We start from the raw sequence: 20,993 nt of genomic DNA, 5'->3' as shown, positions 1-20,993 counted from the left end.
TACATCGTGCAGTATGAAAATTCATCCCATGAAAGTGACAAAGTTTTTCCAAGCTCCAAAATAATTATGTGTTCCAGTTTGAAATTCCAAGGAAGAGAATTTTCAACATCTTGTCCATCTTTTCCCCCTTCCCAAAACTCAAAGTAAGTATAAGCAGCCGTAGTCTCATAAAGCCTCCTGACTTCACCTGCTGCATGTTTCCAGTGGCACACTGGTCTGTCAAAAGCTTTCTGACCCATTTCACTTAGCAGGACTTTGCAATAAAGATGAACCGTATGGAATGACAATATAAGAAGCAGGTGGTTTGGAAATTACAGTTTCCAGCCTCCTGTCATGTGCTCTGTAGGATTCCTCCCTGTAGCAGTTCTTTCAGCTGTATTGTTTTAAAAGTATGAGTACCTTAATGTGGATCAGTTAACAGGACTGGGCTTGGAAATGCTAGCACTGGCAGCTTGGCTGGCAGGACTTACAGCATATGGGTGGTAACAAGCTCTATAAACCTCTTAATCCAGCTGAGGTCCAGCCAGAATAGTTCAGTTGTCTGAATCTTGTTTCATTTTCCAAGCGGTCTTAAGGGGTTAACTTCTTCCAGGAGGTGATGGCTGGAAGCAGAGTCAGGGAAATGAGAGAGTCCCCATGAATCCATTAATAGAGCCATGCTGGAGATGGGCAGGAGCCAGTGAGTGACAATACCAGAGTGACTTTTAGGAATACTACTCTGACATTCGCAGTTACTTGGTTCTGTGCAATCCCCTTTTTGTCTAACCAGCATAAAGGAATATTTACAAAGAAAAGCAGCTTGAAGGGAAAGGTTTGGGAATTAAGAGGCTTGTAATAATTTAAAAAACAAGGTTAATTTGTTTGTTTTAAACCAACCAACAAGAATCAAATCAACCTGAACCTCCAGCCTCTTGAAACCATGAACCCTGACAAAAAGTAGCAAATCCAGAGGAAGACATGGAACAAAGTGTGAATTGGGCACTTACCACTAAGCCCTTACTCCCAGGAGAGTGACCTTGAAAGGTGGTTGAGCATCGAGGAAGAGGATGAGTACAGGAACAGTTTTAGAGGTCCTGTTTCAGTCACAACAGGGTATCTTGCACCTTTTTAAGTTCATCCTGCCTGTCCCACTAAGATTGTTTCCTCAAGTGAGGGCTGCCTCCCAGTAAATACCTTTAACTGGGCTGTTCAAGTATGTTTGAATGTAAATAAGATATTTAGGTGCTTCTAATTAACTTCCCAAACAAAAGGCAGCCCCAGATCTACTGTGGGGTAGAGCTGCCATCTTCTTCCAGATCCTACATCCTTCACTCTCCTGGAGGGCTGGAAAAGGGCTTTGTTTTCATCTTTCCTCTGTGGTTGTGGATACATAATTAAGGGAGACAAGCCCATAATGATAGCAGCAGCTGTTCTCTCCCCTGGGGAGAAAAAGGCTCTTCAGGGACAGGGTCCTCCTTAGCACCAAGGAAAATACCCTTATGAAAGCAGCACTAGAGGGGCTGGCAGCTTCCCATGACTTCCAACTCCATGAGGAACCTCCACATGGCCTGTAAGTTTGAGAAGTGGAGGGACGGCTGGGCACTAGGGATGACATGCTGAATATCACTCTATCAGGAGGATAGTGCTCTGGATCCAGCCTCCAGGGTTTGTGCTTATAACGCAACTGATTGCTAGAAATTATATTGGAAGTAATAGTAGACTGGGGGATTATCCTGCATCCAGGCAGCCTTCCCATCCCCCAGAACAGACTAGCATCTGGCATCTCTCAGACTTCACCCCTTGGGCTGAGTGAGGTGGGACATTTAGAGGGGTTTGTCTGGGCCTGCTCTGAGATGTTTTGCCTGAACATAATGCTGTGCCACCCATACATGGTATGTGTTAAGACTTCCCAAATCTCTCTTGCTGAGAAGTTTGCATGGAGCCCATTGGGAAGTTAAGATTGCCATGGAGCAGAGCACATCTGGAGCCACAACCCCACATTGCCCACAGTGATCCCACAAATGGGACCTCAGCACACTCCTGCCACTGTCCCAGCAAAGCAAGTGGAACTGTGATCTGTCCATGGCCAAGGGCTGAGCATCCCTTTAGGGTGAGAGACCTCAAAGGGAGGACATGGATGGAAAGAGGTGCAAGGATCCTGTCAAGCAGTGGCTGCTCACTAGTAGAAGTCTGTCTTCTAGTAGACTAGTAGCACCCTAAATGTCTGCCCATGTTCTGTGGGAAGCAAAAGGTGGATTTGATCCAAAGCCAGTGCAAGTGTTCCCATAAACTTCGGTGGGATTTGGGTCAGTGCAAAGAATGACTATTGTCAAGAGCAAATACTTTTCTCCCATGGTGTTTGCAATAGGAGGAAGTGGAGCAACAGAAGTTTTGTTTTTAATTTCCTTTTCTTCCTGAAGGCTCAGCCATTATTAGACCAGATTAAATCTGTTCCACAGAAGAAAGTGCAGCACTTTCCTAAATGTTTGGTACAGATAACTGTTATCAGCACGAGGTTCCCAGCAGCTTGCCTGGCATCATCGGTGATTCCCAGGCCTCTTCTTGCTTCAGGAATTTAGGATGGGCTTCCCCACTACTAGTGGGTCAGTGCACTCCACTGTGCAGCATAGTCTGTATGTGAGCAGCAGCCAGGCAAAGGGAGACTGAACAGACATCACAAAAGATGTGGAAATGGCTCTTGCACAGTGAGTGTTTTGCTGGCTTTTGGGAGGGCAAGGAGTTGTTCAGACAGTTCTTGGGGAACTGTTGCTTTTCAGCCATTAACTTCCTACTGCTTTCTTTTGCAGAGGAGTCAAACCCATTTATTATGTTTGTGTTTAATTGTCTTGAGATTTTCCTCCAGACTTCTTGAAATTAAAAAGAAAAAAACACCCATAAACATGAAAAAAGGGGAAAAAAAAATAGAACAGATAATATTTCCTGGAAGTCATTGGCTGAGCTGGGAGCCCTGGAGAAGGGTGATAGGGACTGCAAGGCAATGGGAGATTTTCCTTTGCACAGAAATGCCTGAACAGCAGAAACTTTCCACCCATGTTCCAGAGACTGATTCTGTGGCAGATGCTGTGTTTGGGATGGAGAACTATGTGTGTGTATAGCAGCTTGATCAGCTGGGAGGAGAGGGGATTTGAGGAGCTGCAGGCTGTTGGTGTATCCAGCACCATACCAGACTGAATGAGTGGAAAATACCTTCTCTGGCTGATGCTCAGAAGGGAGGCCTTGACACCCAGGTGCTGTCAGCACAAGGAAAAAATGGCTAACACCAAGTTAGAGGCATTAAAAGGACTGGGAATGCAGTGGTCTTTTGCTGCAGTCAGGTGTGAGGTGGGAAGGAGGAGTGGGGACTTTTGCAGGGAAGAGCCTTTCAAACAGCATGGAGAAGATCCAGCAGGGAGGAAGCACGGACAAACATTTCTTCCCAACTGCATCATTGCTTAGAAAAGCAGCAAGCTGTCTGTATTGACATAAAATGTCAGTTCAAAATGGAGCTTGCTGTTTTCTCATGTAAGGTATGTGGGATGGGAACGGGATACCCCCAAGACTGAGGTTAAAATGAGAGGGAGGCAGTCCTGGCAGCTTTATCCTCAAACGAACGTGTTATGCCTGTGCTGAACGCAACGCACAGCTTCAGAAACACATCAACAGAAAAGGAAGGTGGTGTCTCACCAGCCTCCAAACTGATGCCAAAATTCCCATTTTTCAGGCTCTGAGGTTTGCCCTGGATGTGTGAATAGCTCATTGTGCTCTCAGTCGTAAGATCAGTTGGGTTGTATTTTTTCCCTGGTATATTTTAGCATGTAAGGAGGATAAGTGCTGGCTAGTAGAGAATTCAAGTGATGGAGATAAAAATGGGCAGGAGGCTCAAAAGGGGTTCCTGCATATTGTCCACCCACAGGTTGGGTGGACAGCTTGCCTGAGCAGAGGAATAGGGATAGGATGGATTTTGTGCAGTTATCTAACGCATCATGGATTGGTTTGGGTTGGATGGGACCTTAAAGATCATCCAGTTCCAATCCCCTGCCACAGGCAGGGACACCTTCCACTAAACTCCTGTGTAGGATTAAAACCACCTGATGTTAAATGAGAAATAAGCACATTTAGAGGAGCATCGCAATCCTGTGTAGAGGGAAAATATGCCCTGGAAGTGCATTTCCATACTACATACTGTTGGCCCAATTCCTGGGAAATAACGCAAGGAAAACTGGCTGCCTTTAGCTGAAGTAGCACCACAGATTTGCTAAAACAGGTGTTTGGGTTTAAGGGCTGGGAGGAGATGAGTGCAGCTCGAAGGCATGCGACTTAAACCCGTTAGAGAGTGTACTTGGCATTTGAGTGTATCTTTTCTTCTTCCAGTCTCTTTGGTGGCTGCTTCCCAAGGTAATTAGCATGGAAAAAATAGGTGGAAATGGCTAGTTCAAGGGGACAGCTATGGCTGGTGTGTTTTCACCTTACATTGAAGGTGTGGAAGCCATGTCTCATGGGCTCATGTGTCAGGCTGTAATATAGCCTTCCCTGGGTTTGCACCATGTGGTTGAGTACGTTCTTACAGCTGCTTCTTAAACTGCGTTGACTTCCTCTGATGTGATAACCAACAAGTTTCAGTGGTACACCAGACTAGATGAAAACTCCTTTTGTTTCTCTGTTTGTTTTCAGAAAGTGATGAAAAACTGGGCTATTAAACTCTTTTTCAGGAGTCTGCCTAATCTAGCCTGAGTCTCTAATCTCTTGCAATGTATGCCCAAGCTACCTGTAAATCCTTTGGAGCAAGAGATGTATCTTTAATGAGCATTAAGCAATATGTATACCTTCAAGGATGCTGCCTTACATAAATAAAGCATTGCCATCTGCAATTTGGCAGGGGCAATGGAGACACATTGTACAGTGTGGGGAGATCTATTAAATCACCCCGTGGTGCATGCGTTTTTGTAAGCAGTGTCTGACCAGGATGCTTGCATGGTCTGATGCGATTCTGCAGGTTGTTTATATGTAGAGTGTATGTAAATATTAGGAGACAGGGCATCAGAGTGATTGCAGCTTAAGTAGGAAAACACTGCTACAACAATGCCAATGTCCATAATCCTCCATGAGTGTTCACTGCTTTTGTTAAATATGCAGAGACTGATGGAGATTGGGAGTGGATTAGTGTCTCGAATGACTGGTGCCAGGGATTGATTAGCATAAGCAAATTTCTCCTCTGGCTTCTCATCAGGAAGGAGAGAAATAGAGCAAACAGTCCCTCCACTGCCTGGAAGGGTACCGGGATGCTGAGGAGGAAAACTCAGGAGTGGGGTATAGTTTGCTCCCAGTGTCAACTGCTGGGACCAAAGCAATCCCAAGACTTGTAGTGGGAGCATCCCCTCCTTGCAGAGCTCACAGATTGTGGCTACTTGAATTTCTGCTTTGCTTGCAGATGTAATTTTGAGGGTTGTGGAGACTTTGCCACTGTGTGATTTGTTTCCCTGCAATCTTGTTATGCTATTTCAGCAGCTGGGCAAAGCAGTGGCCTAAAGGCTGATACCAGCAGGGCTCTGGGCTGGGGTTGCTTGGTTTGGATTTGGTTTTGCTTGGGTTTCTTTATTTCTGTGCTTATCAGAATGAGGGCACAAGCCAGTGAATGGGTGGGGGTTTGAGCCATCAGAAGTACACTTAGTCCTGATGGAAAATTCGGGGCTGGATGCTGAGCTCCTGCTCCTAATGCAAAAGTCCAATCACTTTTTGTGCTGCTTTGCAAACACAGTGTGTGCGCATCAGGATCCCCTAAGACTGTCAGTTGTTGGTATAACATTGATCCTTTCAAATGTAGCCTTGATCGTGCTGGGGACAGGGATTTGCTGATAAAACAAACTTAAGGCTTGGTTATAATTGAAAATGCAGGATAGTTCACCGGGCAAAATACCCGCTTATAGGAATCAGAGTTCAGCTCAAAGTCAGCAGACATTTCTGTGGATAAATCCTGAACTCTGATGGAAATCAATATTTAAAGGGACACTCGTAGTCTGGGGAGAAACCTCCATGTAAGGTACCTTCAAATCCTAGCAACCTCTTTAAGGATTAACATCTGAATGCTAAATATAAGCCAGAGCAATGAACGGTGCTGTGAAGAAGTTAAGTAGCAGGCAAGAGGAAGACCATCACCTCTCTCTGCAGACCTGGAAGGATCACATTAGGAGTTTGCTGTACCTGTGGTAAATGAACCCTCCCAACCAGTCTTAGATAAAACCATTAAATCTTATTAAACACGGGTGTAAATAAGTAATTCTGCAGCATTTTCATACCGTGGTGAGTAGTTTGCATTTAAAAAAGTGAATCTTCATGAAACAGGAGCTGATTTTACAGGCTGCAGAAGGGGATTTGGTAAGTTGATGGAAAGGTTTGACAGGAGAAGAGGGAAAGAAGCTGACAGGGGATGTCCAAAGCTGCCTGCTTGCAAACTAGGTAATAATTTATTTCATTGGCTAAAGGCAGGGCAGTCAAGTGCTGAAGCCCTCTATGGGGCTCCATCACAAGTGGTCTAATGAAAACGGGAGAAGTCAGATTCAATCCAACACTTCTGTTTTGCAGGCTTGCTGCTTGCTGGAGCTGTTTCACAGGCCAAAAGCAGCTACAGGACCAACAGTGAGAAATAGGATGTCTCAGGACAGCACTGTCAGGTCTTTCTGCAGGTGTGGTGTTGCACACAAATGCAGGCAATGAGCTGTTACTGTGGAATCAATAAGAGCTCAGAACCAAAATTCAGATGTTTGTTCTAATGTGTTTTGTGTCCCTCATTACTAAGGCACTGTGTCATATTCATGCATCTTGCAGCATTGCACAGGGAGGGACTGGCCTTTATTAAAAGGTGAAAAGATGACAAGATGCAGTGAATGGTCCACAGGGGAAAGTCATGGCTAAGCAAGGAATTCATTTTATCGCTAACTCAGGAGGGCAGGACATCCTTCCCAGTCTCTGCCATCACTTGAGCAACTCCAAATAGATGTCCCCATTCAAGGGGGTCTACTGTTTTTGAGCTCCTGGAGGCAAAACTAATAAATACAATGTGTGCTATTGCATAGATAGGAGAAACTCCCCACTCTCTTCCCTCCTCCCTACCTCATCTCATACTAATACAGGGCTGGAACCACTTTGATCTCCATCAGAACAAAGACCAAACATTAAAGTGAATTATCCCGGAGTTGCTCCTCATTAATCGACAGCTGCAGGCACTTGGGAACATCTGTCGGGATTGTTTGAACATTCCCTTCGCTTCAGTGGTTGCATCAAGGAAGCAGAACAAATCAAAACATGCTGTTGGTCCGATACCACCTAGTCAGGTTTCCTACAGTCACAAATAGGCAGGAGCGATAAGGAGCAGGAGGTGGTGATGGGCAGCTGGTTGTGTAGACAAGGAGTCAAGCAGCAGGAAACACGACATCTTCCCATGGTAAATGAGGGAAGCTGTTTCCAGGATAGCAGGGAAGCAGAGGTGGGGGGCTGAGAGCTGTTGCTGGGCTCTGTGGGAATGCAGGCATCCCTATATCAGTGTGGGAATGGGGCAGCTCATGGACATGCTGTCTGCCAGACAGGATGGGCAGTGAAGGATGACTCCAGTGGGTTTTACTGCAGGAAGAAACCATCTGGCTCAGAAACAGTCTCCCCCTACCCTTACTGTGCATTTTGGAGGCTACATCAACTGATACAAATCAGAGAAAACCCACTGAAGAGACAGGCTCTGCCCATCGGGTACCAGGGCAGAAGCTTTTAACTCAAGCCTTTGTGCAGGAAGCTACAGCATCTCCAGTCTGTACCAGTGCATCTTTGATTCCTGTAGGCTGAGCTGCGGTGGTGTCTCTTTAAGGGCAGGTTGCAGAGCACATGAATTACAGTATTCCAGTAATCCCTTCATGTTGGCCTGCCCCGTCCTCCACGCAGTGGGAAATGTGGGACAAGCAGGGTTTTGAGATTATCTCGTGCTTTGCAAAGCCAGTTCCCTTTGTGCTTTTAGAAAGAGCTCACTCCTGCAGCAGGCAGGGTGCTGGTGATGGCTTTCCCTAGCAGGATGCTCTCCCATGCCCACAGCAGCACCCCCTGGTCTATGGCATTGCTTACGTGTGCTCTGATCTCCACGTAGCCCATGCATGTGTTTTGTGACAGTCACTGAACCACCTGGTCACTGTGGTCCTTGACAGGGAACATGTTTCACTTCCCTATCCGTTCCCACGTGGGGATGTAGTTACTGGATGCAATGGCAGCACTAGCTTTGCAGTGAAAGGAGTTTCCCACATCTCCCAAATATGCTTTTTGCCCACCAAAGCTGTCCCTTGGTGGTACAAGGGGGAATATGCTTTGCTGAAAATGAAATGAGCTCCTTAGGAGCTCAGTGCATAACCTCCTGCATTCTTAATTTCACAGAATTGCCATGGTAGGAGCAGCCTGGCTCAAGGGGGCCATAAACCCAGCAGATATCAGTGGCATCTCCATGGCTAAATAAAACAGGAGGGGTTTGCCCATGTTTGGGATATGCTGTGTAATTCACTGCTGATGGTCCATATTCAACTGCTTCACAGCTAAAAGCAGTGAAGGTGCTTTGGGCATCCAGGCCATGGCTTTGTGGGTGAGTTTGGAAGTGTGGCTGCTTTGCCAGTCGCAAGGAATGTTGTAGTGGTTATTTAACTCTCCGGTGCTGAAGCACATCTCATTCAACTGCACGCTCATAGAGGAGCAGGCTGGAGCAACCCAGCCCTTCCTAGAAGGGTGACCCAGTAAATACTAAGCAGTGTTTTGCAGAAGTGTCTGGATGACTCAAGCAAACTTTTAATGTGATTGCAAGTCCCTGAAGGCAATTCTCATAGTGCTTCCCAGGGCTTTATTGGCAGAGGGTTGCTTAGCACAGGGACTTTGTCTCTATCTGAACTTCTCCAAAGTGCATCACGAGCAAAACTCTTTCCTCTCAGCAACAAATAAATCCTCATTTTGGAGTGGTTGGAGCACGACTTCTCTTGCTGATGCTGGCTCTTGGGACTGGCAGCAGGGCTGTTTTGACAGGGAGGTTTCGGGAAGAAGTAAGCAGGCAGGGGCCATGGGGACTGTAATTCAGCTCCATACCCAGCTCCATCCTGCATCTGGAAACACTGGCGAGACACTGACATTTCCTAGTGTAACCTCCCATCCCTTTTTCTCTCCCCTAGCTCTCCAAAGTGAGTGCTTCTCCATCACATCTCAGTCTCTCCATCACATCTTGGTAAGGTCAGGAAGGTTGGTAACCCTTGAGCTCAGGGTCTGCTTGTACTGGTGACTGGAGCTCAGGAAGGTGTGCGCAAGGTAGGGTTTAACCAGCTACCACAAATAGGAATAGCAGTTCAGTCCTGGCAGCAGGATGCTGGGAGATGGGTCTACAGCGTGAGGTGGTTTCTTGGGTACCGAGCCAAGATGCTCACCTATCTCCAAAAACTGGGCTTTAAGCTGCATGTCAGACATAATGCACACAATGCACAGAGCAAAGGTATGAAGGATGCCATGCTGGTAAGTGAAAGTGGCACTGACTCTTGGCTGGAAGATTTGATGTTTGGACCATACCAATATCAAGGCAGACAACATCTCTGGGGATAAACTCTTGGTTTAGCACCTTCTCCTGTGCTCCTTGGCCAGCTCCTTTGAAGCTTGATTCAAGTGTGTTCCTGAAGCAGTCCTTAACTTGTATCTAAACATTATGAGGTTTAAGTCAGAAATATCCTGCTGAGAGACAGATTGCATAGTCTATATATATGTATGTATATATATATATATATATAAATTTCAAGTCCTCTAATGCTTCATACTGGGACTTAGGAGGAATGTGGGCTAGGACGACAGCCAAACATAACTTTTTAATCTTCTAATTTCTCCATGTTATAGGATACTTCTGACATTCCTACCACTATTCACTAAATCCCTTTCCAAAGTGCATTAATTTCACTATAAAGCAAAACAAAGCTCAGATTCCTGACCATTTTGCTTCAGGGTTTCATATAAAGAAACTAAGCATGTAGGCAGAAGAGAGCAGACATGGGAAAATGCTGTATCAGAAGGGGATCTGGAAGTAGAATGAGGGTGTAATGGGAAATGTGTGGCTTCATTAAGATGAATAGCTCTTGCTGTGAGAGCCCTGTGTGCTGTCCTGCCATGGGAGATACTGCTTTTCCTCCTCCTGTCTCACCTTCCCAGCTCGCCTTCACCTAGCACTTGTTAGCAGCTCTTCAAAATCGATCTTGTGGTCTCAGGCCCTGCTGGGATGAAGCTTTGAAGCAACTGGGTGTTCTTTAGCTGACTGTGCTTTTTCTTCTCAGCCCATGACTGGGCACTGAACCTGCTCTTACTCCACAGTGAACTGTACCTGAGATGCCTCCTTGCTCACCTTGGTGAGGCTGGCAAACCTTCCTGCTCGATGTCTTACTTCCAGCCAGGGGGGTTTCTGCTGGCAGATATTGTCCCCAGTTAATTTGTAACAGGGTTCAAGTTGATGCTTTGCCTGTATCATACTGTGAGCAACACAAGTTTGCTTGTGTTTTGGGATCCTGTAGCTGCTGGAAAGCAGCTTGAATCACCAAGGGACATCTCTTTAGTACTGAAATACTGACAACCTTTATCCCTGTCTTTGTAACTTGGTTCTTGTGCACTTTGCATGACTGACTGAGCATCTCTGCCACAGTTTTTCCACAGATGGAGTGGTACCTGCTGCAGCTTTGCTCAAATGGAAAACTGCCTTATTGGTCCTGGGCCTTACTAGTGATAAAATCCTGTCATTAAATGTCAGATCTAATACTCCCCTCTGCCCCAGTCTTTTCCTCAGTCCCTGAAAAATGCCTGTTAGGGCAAAGTAGGATTTGGAAAATTGCTGCATTTGAGAAGATGGGCAGGAAAATATTTCTCCGTCCAGCCTGGCTTGCTTCTGTTTTTTCCCTTGTGGGGATACTGGTGAAGGGAATAGAGCAGGAAAGCTGAAAATGAATAGATGTTTTCAAAATCAAATGTAACTGTGCTTTAAAAGGGACCAAACTGAAATGAAGTATTTGTGAGTTATCTAACAAAATGTTTGAATTGTCCCGCAGCAGGGTCATTCTGGTTTTTAATTCACATCTCTTGAGTATGTCTAAGAATTGCCATAATTTGGTAAGGGTTAATTCTAAGGTTACAAATAAGGAAATGCCAATTGCACAGAGGAAAAACCTTTTTCATCTTAGTTACCACTGGACTGCATAGGGCTAATGACACTGGGGATATGCCCAGCTCCTCCTTGAAGCATTGGATGCAGGACCAAGCATAGACCCCTTGGAAGAGGCACAGCAGCCCCGTAGAGCAAGAAGTGTTTCTCTCCAGGGCAGTATCCTCGAGGAGGATATTTATTAACATGCTTCTCTGAGCCACATAAATAAACTTTAAGCTGAGAATGAAAGGGAAGAGGCTGCAGTATCCTATTCTGATAGTGGAAGTTTTGCAAGGGACTGATGGAGCTGGGATCAGACCTTTGATCTCCCTTCTCTTGGTATTAGTGCCTTCTGGCTCCATCAGGCTGATTTAAAAGTTAGAGGGCAACACCTGAAAAGACCTAGCGAGTGGCATTAAAGCTATCAAGTTTAGCACATCCTTATCCAACACCAGGACCAGGAAAAGGGGTTTTGCTAAACCTTCTCTACTAAGCATCTGCTTTGTGGTTGTATGACTTAAGTGGATGATGTGGAAAGTGTTTTCCTAATAGCAGGGTGACTAACAATGGTGCAGAATTTCCCAAAAGAGAAAGGATGTCTTAAGCTAATACTAACTTGGCAGATTCCCCTTGAGCCCTCAATCCCACATAAATGTTCAACCACAGGCACTATCCTGATTGCCTAATAGCCTAATTCTTGTGCCCATCAGTGTGCTCTGTTGACCCCTGAGCATGGTCTAGTTCTGTACAGACACTCAAATATCCAAAGTCTTGGGTTTCTCCAAAACCTGTTTGATTTGTGAGATAAAGTGTAAAATGCTATTATGTAATGGTAGGATTTTGTTGGAGCCTCAAAAAAAGATGATAAAAAAGGTATGGGATGAGCCAGTTGTTTTGTTGATTTTAAGACAAACAATAGGAAAAGCAAAACCACAATTTACCTGAGGGTTTCTTAAGCTGGAGGTGGATAATGATTTCATATTGTATCGGAAGATCTTAGATATCCATTTCCCTGTTCAGTGGATGTTCTATCCCACATTGCCCTCTAGCGAGAACACTGCAGAGCAGATAGAGCTTGCAGCCACCAGTATATGAAATGGGGTGTTTTAATAAGTGAGGACAAGGCTTGTTCCTGAAGTGGTGGTTTGCCATACAGTGCAGACAGTGAAGAGGGGCAGCATTCATCTGTCGATGGTGCAAGTACCTGCACTGGCCACAGCTTTCTTGGTGTTAGAGCTAGCTGCATCTGCCAGCATCTCCATGCTGCTGCTACATCACCAGCCAAAGGTCCTGTCCTCTCCTGCTTTGGAAAAAGGGGGAAATATTCCCTGGAGTCTTTTCAGTGAAGGATGATCTTTCCCTGTGTTTTTTTGCCTTATCCTTTGCTCCATGAAGCACACTTCAGTTCTGTGGTTTAGCCTGTATACACATGGTCTGGCAACCTGTCTGTGGTGTAGAGATCATCACAGGACAAGCTTCTTCCACGCAACATCGATACATCCAAAACATGGGCTCTATTTGACACTGGCCCAGGCACTATTCCAGCCAATATGAGGCCCAGTGTGGTCTTACATGCTTGATCATAATGACATAGAAACTCATAATTAATGTTCAGTTACTAAGGATTACCCTGATCTTTGATTGTCAGTTTGTTCATCAGGTAATAGCCATGGCCATCTCTGCTAGATGCTGTCTGTTTAAACTTTCAGACTAAACTTTGCTCTAAAATATGTGATTTCCTGTGTGCAAACAGCCGGAGGGCACAACCCGATTGCACATATGGCAGATACATGGGTGAGGGCAGCACCCTGCCATCAATGCGATCCTCCTGGGGCTGTAGGATCCTAGTACCAGGATTGATAGCGTTTGGGGAGCTGGGATGGGCTGCACACCCCCAGCCTGCTCCACATGGCTCTTGTGGGATGAATGTCAAACACTGATGCCATCTAGTGACCGAAAAGATGCGATGTGGGTATTTTATGAAATGCTACTGGGAATGTTATAGGCCCAAGCAGGGTAAGCTTTGGGGCTGGGAAGGAGAGAGGTGGTGCTGGGGAAATAAATCCCTTTCCTTGGTCCCTCAACCTGTCTCTTCCCTCATTTCACATCTCACAACATGGGACTGGTGTCTCCCACGAGAGGCTTCATGTATTCCTGCAGCAAGGCATGGGCTTCTTAAGCTGCTCTGTTGATTGAGGAGCACAGATTCCCCAGCTTACTGCTGGATCATGGAGCAAAACCACAATGGCCTGGGATCAAGTGACTGCAGGAGGGGAAGTGACTTACTCCACTGCTGACCTGGACATCATGGCAGAGACCATGGGGACTAATTCAAGCTGTCAACATGGGCTGTGATGCAGTGCCATTGCTGCAGCTTTAAGTTTATCAGGGACAGGGCAAGGGATGGCAGCTTCAGCCACTGTCCTGACAGCAGTGACCTCTTACTGCAGCTGATACAATCTGACACTATTTTCCTTCCACCACCTTTACTTCTCCCTCTTGTTTCTGTAGGTGATGGCTGTGAACGCTTTAATGTGCTGGGTTTCTGCATGAGTGGCTGGCTGGAGACACCCTTGCTTTGTAGGTAGTTATTAATCCAGCCAAGTCACGGTGCCACTAACCTAGAGGAATTAGTTTGCACTCTGTGTTTGAAAAATGAGGGTGAAGCAATTTATAACCAGACCATCTTATCCCACTTGGCTAAACTGTTCCCAGCAGGACAGGTTTGCCTTGCACAGGGCTCATGGTGTCCTGGGAATATTTTATAGGTCTGATCATTTATCCAGCTCCTGAGAAATGCACAGAGATAGAACTTGGGAATTAAGTTTCCACTTAAGGAATCTGAGAGCTGAGATGGCTGTGATGAAGTGCATTATGAATGCACCGGGATGCCAGGCAGCATCCTCGGGGGAGATTTGGATGTGGGATGTACCCTGCTGCCAAAGGAGAGCAAGCAGAGCATCCAGATGTGAGTAAGCTCCTTTGTAAGGCATTTCTGAAGTGCAGTGACACCAAGAGTTATGCCAGCACAGGCTGCCACATCCCTGTGAAGGTCCTCAAGAGCTGCCCCCTGCACGGGTTCATCAGCAGTTCTCTGCTCCAGAGCAAACACAGGCGCTTGCTCTGCTCCACACTGCTCAGACTTGCCCCTGCTTCCTTCAGAAAGCAATTTACAAGGGTCCTTAGAGACTTCTTGTTGGTTTTGTATCCCAAATGTGAAGGTACCAACAGTGTTCCTATTGTCTAATTTACAAACGCTTTGTGTTATCTTTGTTGCTGCTTTTTTTGGATTATCCTTGTGTCCCCCTGCCTTTCTGCCCTGGATAATTGCGAGCTGGCGGTGTGCCTGTAGCATTCCTGTTTCAGGGCCAAAATGGGAGTGAGAATAAACGCTTCTAAATATTGTATTGAAGCAAATAAGTAATTTACTCATAATAGCTGTTTGCTTGGCATTACACTGGCAATTTCACACGGGTTTTGCAGGAAGAGTGAGAAGTTGTGAGAGGATGGAAGAGCCGTGCTCCTTGGGGAATGTTTGCCTTGTGGGTACTGTGGGGGCTTCCTGGCTATGGAAAAGTGCTTTTGCCTCTGTAAAGGAACTTTATCCCTCACTCTGTGACAATGCAGCACTTCACAGATTGGCTGGCCCTGAATTCTGAAAATAACCCTGTCTACCAGGAATTTAACTGGAGGTGGCAAAGGTAAATAAAGACTTCCCCGTCTTTTCAAGCAGCCAAAACATGGTATATATCCACAGTGTCTTCCCAGCTCAACAGAGTTTCAGCATTATTACAGTTCCATCTATTCTTTTTCCTGAAGAGATATGGAAAAGCAAAAAGCACTTAGGGTGCTAATGCCTGAAGCATTTGACACACATATTTGACATCAGCAGGGCAATAGCATCTTGCGGGAGACAAGCAGAACAACTTGCAATGAATAACCTGAGCCCAGCACTAATTTTCTCTTTTCTCTCTCCTTGTAGGGATCCTGTTTACGATGCTGGTATTTGGACCAGCCTGTGGATTTATCTTGGGCTCTTTCTGTACCAAAATCTACGTGGATGCTGTCTTCATTGACACAAGTAAGGAGAACTGAGTTTGGTTTCAAACGATAATGTATCAACAGGACAAGAATGTTGATGGTTATAAGCAGGAAACTGTTTTTCTGTCTTTAGTGCCTCTTGCATGTATGGGTGTCACTTCTAGAGGGGTTTTATGACTGGGATTCAAAGGTTTTCAACTTGATCCTATAGATAACAGATTCATAGTAGGCAAAATTTGTTCCTTTCCATGGGCTTTTCTACAGCAAGATTGGTTTCAGCCCAGCTCTTAGAGGACACCTTACATGACACTGTGGTAGGCCACACTGGCTAGCCATGCACATAGTCTTGCCCAGCGGAGCTCTGTCCTTAGCATGGGATGAAATGTGAGGAGCTGCCCTCGACAGACCTGCGAGGACCATCCAGGCCCTCTGATGGAGGCACACCAGTAAGACCCATGCCTGGCACCTTCTCCGAATGACCCTGTTATGGGGGACAGGTTCAGTTCTATAGCATTATTGCTGTTCCCCAAAGCAGTTTTAATTGTTGCTCACCTTGGCTCTGCACTTGAGTTAAAGAAAGTTGTTTTCAAATCGTCTTTTTGTTCATTAAGAAAAACCCTGCAAATCCTGCTTTTATTGTTACCTGCACTACGAGCTCTTTGCCATCAGAGGGCAATGTGTGACAGGCTGTTCCCTGCCTCTCTCCAAGCCCTCTGGCTGCAGTCCGCAAACCTCATCCTTTATTCTTTTCCCTCAGTTATTCAGACGCTTTTTCTACGTTTCTCAGCTCCATTTGATGCCACAGGCTGTTATCCTGCCACAGGGGTGTTGTACCCCTTTGAGGGTGCATTGCAGTTCTATGATGTTGCAAATACATCTTCGCAGGATGTGTTCAGATGGAGTTGAACCTTGCAGCACTCGGAACAGAATTGTGCACATCTGGAAAAGAGCTGCTGTCTTTTTTCGGTCTTCATGCACATGGAATCTAAAGAAGTCTAAATAATATGGAGCAAGCAGGAAAGAAGTATGTTCTTTGATGGCTGAGACTTTAAGTGCAGTCAAACCCCACGTGGTCCCTTTTCATTCCTTGGCTTTAGCAAAGATATGCTAAAGACTCGCTTGGTCCTGTGGGCAGAGGAGCTCATATTTACTTCAAGATATGAATGTGCAGAAGATATTTCTTCTCTCAGCAGGTGAAGCTGTGCAACTCCTCACCATAGGGTATAAGAAGTCTACAAATGGATTCAAAAACAGTTGGAGAAGTTTATAGAGGAAAAAATGAACATGAGGCCAAATGTAGCTCAGAAAGCCCCTGAGCCACAGATCACAAGAATAATATCAGGTATATGTTGACTTTATTCTTGTGGATTTTCTGGGCATCTGCAGCTGGTAATCATCAGGGGCAATACACTGGCCTAGCTCAAAAGTCAACTTGATGTGATCTGGCCATTCTTAACATAAGACACTGTTCCATATTTACAGCTCAAAAAGCCTCAGACAAATACAGAGCCACAGAGGAGGACGGTGGAGCATTTTCTCTGAGAAGCCTGGAGGGTCTGTGTATTAACAGCTTACACGGAGGATATAGTGCTTTCCAGCTGCAAATCCAGCTGGATTTGGCTGTGGTCCATCGCTGTCATTCAAAGGCTGGGGCGCAGTTGGCTTCTGCCTATTTTTGTATGGGGAAGAGTTTCCACATTGCAGCTGGTTCTGCTCTGCACACTGGGATGGCATGAGGAGACCACACTCCAGAGGGTTGAACCCCGTTTCGGGCTGCAGGTGTGGGGTGCCAGGGCACATCACTGCCTTCCATGCAGGACCTGTTTAAGGAAAGGGATATGAAGGCAGCTTTGGTTTATGTGGCTCTTCACATGGCTGTGTTCCTGAGAAGGTGAAGAAATGCACTTCAGGCAGGAGGAAATAACAGCAGAAGAATCCAGTCCCTCCAAAGCACTATTTTTCACACTTTATATATATCTGAGAGCTGCGTGCTATTTTCCCTAAGGAGAAAAGAGTTTCCTCCTGTCTCTGCCTGAGAGACAACTTGATTGCTTCACTTGAGACAGATTTTTCAGAGTGGTGGTAACCAGACAGACATCATGAACAGAGGAACTTGTTATTCCAGCCACATGGACCTGGGTCTCCCATGGGAGTCAGCTGGGGCCCTAGGCACCCTTCACTAGAGGAGGTGTGGCAGCAAGGCAGCTCTTAAGAACATGGTTTCTTTCTCCTGCTGTTTATTTTTATACCCCCAAACTGAATCCAGAGCCTTCCTTTTCCTTATCTCCACTGAGCGATGGCCTACAGGATGCCCTGGGTTTAATTTTGCTTCATTTTCTGATGATTTCTCTATCTTTCTGAGCTTATTTGGTACAGTGAGTGGGTTTCTTTTCCAGTAGTTAGGACTGTTTCACCCTCCACACAGTCACAGGTGCCCACAAAGCCCAAATGCCAATCTCTCCTTTGGTGTGAATTCAAAACAGGGAGGGTATTGACCTCCTGGGGAAAAAAGGGTGAGCTGGGATGGAATGCAGTGTCCTTGTCTGTGCTGCTGCATGCAGGTCTTTGTGCCAGTAGGTATGTCAGCTATGTGTGCACAGCTGACACACTGTGACAGCAATGCCCAAGCCATTGGTGCCAGCAGAGACACTTGCTGATGTATGGTACCTTCCTAGAGGTGGCAGAGACAAAGACACTGGAGAGAAGCTTTGATTATAGGGTTTTGTAGAAGCTGGATGTACCGTCTAGATAGACAAGGTGATAGGTTTCTTGTCCTAAGGACCTTGTGGATATGGAGGTCATTATGCACTGGTAGCTCACATAGAATGGGTATGGAATGCACTGTGGATCCCTACCTTGTGACTGGGACCCCCTTGACAGCCAGCAAAGCCTCCAACAACCATCTTCCAGCCTACAGCATCATTAACACTGTCATATTGTCTTCCCCAAGGCCAAGCCTGATGTGTGTGTGTGTATGTGTTTGCCCTTGCAGGTAAGCTGGACATAACCCCAGACGACCCTCGGTGGATCGGAGCATGGTGGGGAGGCTTCCTGCTGTGTGGTGCCTTACTCTTCTTCTCATCCCTGCCCATGTTCGGGTTCCCGCAGTCCTTGCCCCCACGGCCGGAGCATGCCGGGGAGAGCGAGCAGGCCATGCTTCCCGAGAGGGAATACGAGAGACCCAAGCCAAGCAATGGGGTCCTGCAGCACCCGCTGGATGGGGAGAGCAGCACAACCTGCTTCCAGCAGCTGCGAGGTGAGACCTTGGCTCTTGCTGTGTTTTCCATGAGAATCAGCAGCAGGTTGGGTTTATACTGGAATGGGTTGCCCAGGGAGGTGGTGAATGCTCCATCCCTGGCAGTGTTCAAGGCCAGGTTGCATGAAGCCTTGGGTGATATGGTTTAGTGTGAGGTGTCCCTGCCCATGGCAGGGGGTTGGAACTGGATGATCTTAAGGTCCTTTCCAACCCTAACTATCCTATGATTCTATGATAATTGGTCTCCGATTTGGGTTATCTGCCCCCAAAAAAATCCCCGCCAAAGTTTAGTACCCTGAAATCTCAGTCTATAGCTTCTAGTTCTCTCTGGCATTGTCCTTATTTTAGAGACTTTGTTCCACTTGGAAGGTTTGGGTTATTTTAAACTACAACACTTCAGAAAGGCACGATAGTCCTGTAGAGCTGATAAAAAACTGAAGGGGAACACAGTTGCCAGAGCAATTTGTGAACTCCTCCCCAGCCTACTGTCCTGTTCCCCTCTGCCTCCTGAAATGGGGAGAGAGCCAGCAAGGACAGTTTAAAGAGATTGGAAGCTTCCAGCAGCTGAGCTGCAGCTTATTCCAATCCCACATACAAAGCAAGGAGTGCTGGCTACCACCGCAGCTCTTAAACTAGGATGGGGAAGAGATAGATACCAACCCAGAATAGCATCAAAGTGGCATTGCTTGTAGAAACCCCCATGATGTGTCCTGCAGAGATGGAAATGGACCTGGTTCTATTTAAGATGAGCTAAGGATAAGCATTCTGTGAGAGGATGGGGGCAGATATCCTTTCTGTAGGCTGCAATGGAAAATCCTGCATCTGAGAGGGTGGTTCTGTAGCACTGGTGGGTGCTTCCCACTTTCTGTCACTGTGGCAGAGGGAGGTTTCATTACTGTCTATCTCATTTAGATAAACGAGGACAAAAATCACTCCCTGTGCAGTTGCCTTAATTGGGAGTCGTATAAGTTAGAAGGAAAAAAAGAGACTTTGGGGGAAAAAGAATGTGTTCTTTCAATCTAAAAGTGCCCTGAACAGTTGATGCGGTAGTTCATTAAGGGAAGGACAAAGATGTGAAATCTTGACTTGATGAGAAATTTCAAAAGAAAGGTCAAGGGATGCATTGTTTGAAATATCGTCTTTAGAATTAATTTCTTCATCCTTTCATCCTGCTTTTTCTCAAGTTCAAGGAACGGGTTTTTCCCATGGTATCTCTGGATAATTGTGTGTCCTTTGTCATGGACTCATCAGAACATCTGCTTCTGGCCCCATGTTTTTGGAATGGGCACTGGAATTTTTTGTGGATATTCATATAGAAAAAGGGAAGACTATAGCATGTCTGTGCTGCATGGAGGGCAGTTCTGCCCAAGGATGGTGCTGAGCAAGCTGAGTTTCTTGCTCACAGAGAGGCTGTGGAGGGGTTCCTAGAGCATCTGTTGTTCACTCAAGTAGAGAAATTAAACTGCCAGATCCATATGGTTCACAGTATTGATTACATGAGGAGGCACCACAGTCTTCAATATTAGCCTTCTCATTGCAGGTAACCCCATTTCAGATCAGTCAGTATTCCAGAAGTCTCTTTGTAGATGGACTTTGAAATGCAATTTATATCACATCAAATAAGACAGAAAATGACCTTTTTAGCTATGCCTTTGAGACTGTCACAAATGACAGGGTGTTGGTAGCTGACATCTCCTTTCAAGTCCCTTGCCACTGTTGTCACAGTTGGAATGCGGTCAAGAGTTGTGTTTGCTGCAGTGCCTGCCTGGAGGAGATGTTTAGACATGTGCAAGGAAGGCAAATGTGTTCACACGTTCCTCAGGAACTGTGTTTAAAGTGATGGGTTGTGTCTTGCCATGTGTATACATGATATGTTGACCCATTGAGGAACCTGGTCTAGTGGAAGGTGTCCCTGCCCATGGCAGGAGAGTTGGAACTGGATGAGCTTTAAGGTCCTTTCCAACCCAGACCATCCTGTGATTCTGTGATTATTTTGCCAGCAGCTGAAATGTATTTATATATATGTGCTTCCTGTTGTGGTGGGACATTGTATCTTTAATCTGTTTGTTGATTGCACAAGGTTTCCTTTGGGGAAAGCTATAAACTGTTTACACTTTTATTTTTATATATATATGTGCCTGCATAGTCATGTCTTCATTCATACCGTGGGCTTTGGGGGTTGCAGGTTTTGTGAAGCTGAACAGTGGAGGACACACCTGTACATGGGGTTGGAGGTGGAAATGCTCATTGGGGTTGGTGTGGCCATACCTCTGACTCCTTTGTAGGCAGTGTTGTCTCTGCAGCTTGGTACTAGGCTGGTGTAAGTCCATGTCTGCATGGAGGTGTGGATTGTCTACCTCCTACACACAGTATGGGGAGGAAGGGTTGTTTCTCTGGACTGGTAGCTCAAACACACTTTAAGTTTTATCCCTAGAGGATGACCTGAGTCTCCCTTTTGCCTATTGAATGGGTTTGATTGCTTTTTCTTTTGTTTTTTTTCAAGCCTTGCAGGGATTAATGCAAACAAGTGGACATGGCAGG

General features: G+C 46.0%; 1 protein-coding gene across 1 annotated transcript in view; it reads left to right on the top strand.

Annotated features, from left to right (window-relative positions):
• The window catches only part of SLCO3A1 (solute carrier organic anion transporter family member 3A1), a 136,234-nt gene that overhangs the window by 94,604 nt on the left and 20,637 nt on the right, over positions 1-20,993 (top strand). The window contains exons 3-4 of the mRNA XM_034066531.1: positions 15,138-15,236; positions 18,189-18,452. Of these exons, the coding sequence (XP_033922422.1) occupies positions 15,138-15,236; positions 18,189-18,452 (363 nt within the window). The remainder of the gene's footprint in view (positions 1-15,137; positions 15,237-18,188; positions 18,453-20,993) is intronic.

This window comes from Melopsittacus undulatus, chromosome 9, assembly GCF_012275295.1.
Source record: "Melopsittacus undulatus isolate bMelUnd1 chromosome 9, bMelUnd1.mat.Z, whole genome shotgun sequence".
NCBI classification, from domain to species: Eukaryota; Metazoa; Chordata; class Aves; order Psittaciformes; family Psittaculidae; genus Melopsittacus; species Melopsittacus undulatus.
Note: the sequence above shows the minus strand (reverse complement) of the source record. Positions and strands in the feature narration are given on the sequence as shown.